The 4,907-nt window shown below is 37.8% G+C and overlaps 1 protein-coding gene across 2 annotated transcripts; it reads left to right on the top strand.

Moving 5' to 3' along the window:
- Positions 1–1,287: 1,287 nt before the first annotated feature.
- LOC307155352 (C-type mannose receptor 2-like) lies at positions 1,288–4,907 on the top strand. 2 transcript variants are annotated; one of them, XM_079865957.1, is made up of 6 exons: positions 1,288–1,353; positions 1,567–1,605; positions 1,698–2,051; positions 3,096–3,440; positions 3,605–3,733; positions 4,577–4,907. In XM_079865957.1, the coding sequence occupies exons 2-6, from the start codon at positions 1,569–1,571 to the stop codon at positions 4,597–4,599; spliced, it is 888 nt and encodes a 295-aa protein (XP_079722083.1). In that variant the 5' UTR covers positions 1,288–1,353; positions 1,567–1,568; the 3' UTR covers positions 4,600–4,907. The 2 variants fall into 2 exon arrangements, with proteins under 2 accessions (XP_079722083.1, XP_079722084.1); XM_079865958.1 differs by lacking the exon at positions 1,567–1,605 and having other exon boundaries at positions 1,310–1,353.

The following is a 4,907-nucleotide window of genomic DNA, read 5'->3' as shown; positions in this document are numbered from 1 at the left end:
CCTTATGTCTTTTTTAATGTTTCAAGCCCCTAAGTCCAGTCTTCACTACTGAACTCAACCCTTCTCTGTTCAGGTCAAACAGCAACAGATAAAAGTGGCCCAAAACAGAGAAACTCAAACATGGGGTCTGTCCAAATACCCACACCTGCAGTCTTGGCCACTAGAGAGTATGTGCACGCTACAGGCTATAAGTGAGCACATTTTACTGGTGTAAACATGAGTATCTGTATTTGTAAATTTGACAACATTTGCAAATGCTTTTTATCACTTAATTAAAAGCACCATCATTACCAGTAAACTGTGTCACATAGGCACTGCTGTACAGACACTTAGAGGATTATTTAAAAGTGCAAAGCTTTGAGAATCAAAATAAAGCTCTGTAAACACTTGCATTTTTACAACACTGTAAGTGTGTCCCATCGGGTAATCAAAAGTTCTACACACACTTGCGGTCTTCATGACCTCTTGAACACTTGGGCCAAACACAAGGACAATGTCATGCAAATGTAGCTGGTGTGCATTAAGAACATTTATTTTGTGATTCCACTTGCCATGACCATTTTTGGGCTTTCCTCATTCTTTCCGTCCGCCAGTGACACACTTTGCTTCTTCCCAGTCTGCATGCGCATTCACAGCGGTGGGTCACGCACGTTTACATGCTGATTTATTAAGGCCATAATCTTGTAAATGATTGTTTCATAAGTTATACTGTTGCATTGTGAATTCAAGTCCCTCTGTGATGGACACATGTATGTTTTATTAATTATTTATTTTCTTTACGTTGATTTGATCCTTTATCTTTCTCAGCGTCGTTCATTACTGCTCTAAGAGCTGCACGAGTCCTCATTATCTCTTTTTTACTACAGATGTTATAAAAGGAGGATTTGATGGGACAAATTTCTGCATTCAAGAGTGATTCTGAGTAGACACAACACAGATAACACACCGTTACACACGCAGACAAATGGTGAAGTGCAAAGATCGCAAGAATGGAACGGCCATTTATGTCAAGATGATCAGGGATAAAACACGAGTTATGCAGTCCAGCAATATCTTTAAAGCTGCTGTTTAGTTGTGAATGTTCAAATATAAATTGTAAATGTTCATACAATTTTTTGATTAAGGTTCATATTAATATAGACTAATACTGACACAGGCGTCAATATGCAAATATAGAGAAACAGAGGAAGACAAACACAAATAATGAGGAAGTAAAATATGAAAATTAGTTTTAGAGAAATACACAAATGACGTGATGAGCTGAATGAGGGATGAGAGCAGATATAATAATAGCGTAGTGTAAATCTGCAGACAGAAACATCAGACTCAGGACAGAAACACATGACCCCTAAAGTAAGAACATGTTCATTCTTCTAACACAATTACACTTTCAGATGTTAATATTGTCTCAATGATTATGTACAGTGAATTCATCCTGCTGTTCAGATACTAAATGAAGTTGTCATATTTTACTCCAAAATTAATCTGGGCAAACATTCCCAGATGAATTTTGGAGTAAAATATGATATAAATATTTCTGAGTTTTTCTCTGTGTTTCTTCCTCAGGAATGGAGCAAACTCTATATGTGATTCTTCTTCTCATTGGTGTGTGTGTTTGTTGTATTATTTATGGTTTATAGTTTCATCAGGTTTGACCCTGTTATGAAAAGCATTAAATCAAACGCTGTCTTTCACAGCTCTCTGCTCCGTATCTGAATGTGTTCAGCGTCAGTATCACTTTATAAACGAGAGGAAGAACTGGACTGAAGCTCAGAGATTCTGCAGAGAGAATTACACAGATCTGGCCACCGTTGACAACATGAACGACATGAACGAGCTGAAGAAGAGTGTGAATGGAGTTGGTCAGGATGTCTGGATTGGGCTGATGAAGACGAGTGTTGATAAATGGCAGTGGTCTTCAGGTGAACCTGCGCTCTATCTGAACTGGAAACCTGAACAACCTGAAGGCAGAGATTATTGTGGAATGATGTCAAATGGACAATTTCATGATTTGCCATGTAGTGATACTCGTCATTTCATCTGCAACAACAGTGAGTACAGCTACTTAAAATTACAACAACCGTTCATTTTTGCACCATATACCAAATATGAAGGCTCCTGAACATTTTCTACTAACATACACAGTAATAACTTATAAATTAAAGGCAATTTCCGAGAGGCTAGCAATATCAAGTTAGCTTTGAAAGCATTCAGAGCATCTCCAAACCCATGGCTGCCTCAAAACACATGAACACACACAGCAGAGTCTGCTAGTCACGAGAGACGGTGTTAAATTACTGCATGTCTCAAACCACATAATCTAATGTTGTTCTTTTCATGTTTTGCTTTTGCATTTATTATAAAATAGCTATAATAACAAATTATTAATGCTAATAAAATAATGCATTAAATACTTTTAAATATTTTTAGATTTAACTAAAAAAATCAAATGAGGACACGTGAAAAAAGAGTGCTTTATAAAATGATCTTAAAAGCTGCTAAAATTACCCAGACAACACAGACCTGTTTTCTTCTTCTGGTCTGTGTTGCTGCAGGTCTATTAGTCTGCATTTACACTACAGCACTAAATGCACTTAATGCACAGGTTTATTTTGACAAATGTTTTGTCCCGTCCATTGCTACGTTTATCACTGTCAATCACAGCAATTTCAGGAGTGACTGAGGAACAGTGTAGCGGATTCACTCATGTAATTATATTTTTTCTCTGCAATTTGGCTGCAGTTTTCATACTCTACGCTTTGCCTATCCTGTTTTATAAAGTCCTTTCCATTTCTGGCCTCGCTCCTGGTGTGTGTGTGTTTTAAGTTTCCTCAGAAATACTTCCATATTAATTGCAAATGTTTCCTTACAGTTATTATCAGCATGAGAATTTGAGTAAATGTATCTGTCTAAAAGGTAGAGGATGATGCCCTTAGAACAATGTGCATTTATGTTTAAAATGTAACATTTTCTATGGAATGGAAACATGTTTCTGATGCTTCCACCACTGCTCTTATTCACATTAATAACCGTAAAACAGCGCAAGACAAATTGACATTGATTTATGAAACAGTTTTTTAAATGTTTTTTAAAAGTGAACACAGGACTCGTCTTGTACAATCAGACGAAGAACTGGAGAGACGCTCAGAGTTACTGCAGACAGAAACACATGGATCTGGTCAGTGTGAGGAACCAGAATGAGAGTCAACAGGTTCAGAAGATCATTAGTGATCATAAGTTATCTGCATCATGGATCTGGATCGGTCTGTTCAGAGACTCATGGCAGTGGTCAGATCAGAGTAACTCCTCTTTCAGATACTGGGCTCCTACTCAACCTAATGCTGGAGGAAATGAAAACTGTACAGTGATCAGACCAAACGCTCAGGGTCAATGGCATGACTTCTCTTGCAACAACCAATTTCCTTTTGTGTGTCATGAAGGTGAGCAGATCCTCACAAACACACACAATCCATCCATCACCTCCAGATATCTTAAAGTTCACGCTACATGTCTGACATGACAGATTCCTCCACAGTGTTTGTTCTGCATGTTGTTTTTGATCAGTCTCTCTCTAGTTTTTGCTTGTGGTTTGTTTTGTGTCCAGATAAACTGATTCTGATCAACGAGACTCTGACGTGGCCTGAAGCTCTGAGATACTGCAGACAGAATTATACGGATCTGGTCTCGGTTCATTCAGAGGAGATGCAGCGTCGTGTGATGAATGTGGTTAAAGGTGCGTCTACTGAGGCGGTGTGGTTGGGTTTACGTCACTCCTGTATTTTGGGCATCTGGTACTGGGTGAGCGGAGAGACCGTGTGCTATCAGAACTGGGCTTCTGGAGAGGAGAACTGTGTGTCTGGAGTGAGATCTGGAGCAGTTCAGTCTGGAGGAGATCCGCGCTGGATCAGCCGTCCTGAACACGACAAACTCAACTTCATCTGCAGCAGATCTTAGGAGTGAAGGATATGTTTGTGTTCTTACATAACTGACAAATGTTTTTTAACTGGCAAAAACCTTTTTGTATTGTTTTAACCATCAGATAATGTGTTTGTATCAGTACATTGAAATTAATTTATGTAATTTAAAAGTATCATATGAGTCTTATTACTATCAATGTGATGTTCTTTGGGTATTTAAAATACTAATGTGCACTATATGTTTTAAAGACCCCATCACATCAACATGAGTTTTTATTTGTGGCTTTTAGAAACATTTACATTTTAAATTCGCATTAGTTCTCTTCAGAAAAAACGCTCATTATTTTCAACACAGACTGTTCAGTCAAACATACTTGCTGTTAAATAGAAAGTAGAAGATCATGATTCGAGGATGTGGCTCAAAGTATATCGGCTGTTATAAAGAAAATAAACGCAAAGCAAAAGCCACGTCTGTTGATTTCATGGGATCTTGTTATTCTGGTGGTGTGGCTTCTTTCTTCTCCTCACTCCTGTGTTTTGCACTAGTCATATATTTACTAATTACTTGTTTAAAATATGATTGTGAGAATCTATATGTGTCTCAAAATGAAATATGGTTTATTCTTAAAGCTACAATAAGTCATTTTTTTCGCCACTAGGGGTCGCTAACCTCCAACAATAACAGAGGCGTCGGTTGATGATGCAGTGATAAGAGGAATCATGGAACTTGCCGTCATGCTGAAGGATCTAATAATGTTTGTGGATGTGTGAATACAGTCATGTTTTTTATTACATGGCTTGGTTGAATTCTAATGTAGAAAGCATAGAATTATTTCTTGATAACAGCCGCTGCTAAGGATAACACACCGTTGCCATGATAAACAGAGCGTTGCTATAGACGCAGGATTTTAACCGTAGAGACGGAACGGACTATTTTCTTCAGCGGAAGCAATACAATCGTTTTTAAATCAATAAACTCCTTTTTAAATC

Source organism: Squalius cephalus (genome assembly GCF_949319135.1).
Source record: "Squalius cephalus genome assembly, chromosome: 3".
Lineage (NCBI taxonomy): Eukaryota > Metazoa > Chordata > Actinopteri > Cypriniformes > Leuciscidae > Squalius > Squalius cephalus.
This window is presented reverse-complemented; position numbering and strand designations above follow the sequence as displayed.

Bases quoted from the DNA above. Each gene is read 5' to 3' on its own strand.
- LOC307155352 (XM_079865957.1), top strand. From the start codon at position 1,569: ATGGAGCAAACTCTATATGTGATTCTTCTTCTCATTG. The intron at 2,052-3,095 runs GTGAGTACAGCT...GTTTTTTAAAAG, and splicing joins TCATTTCATCTGCAACAACA to TGAACACAGGACTCGTCTTG. The intron at 3,734-4,576 runs GTGCGTCTACTG...TTTCGCCACTAG, and splicing joins TGTGATGAATGTGGTTAAAG to GGGTCGCTAACCTCCAACAA.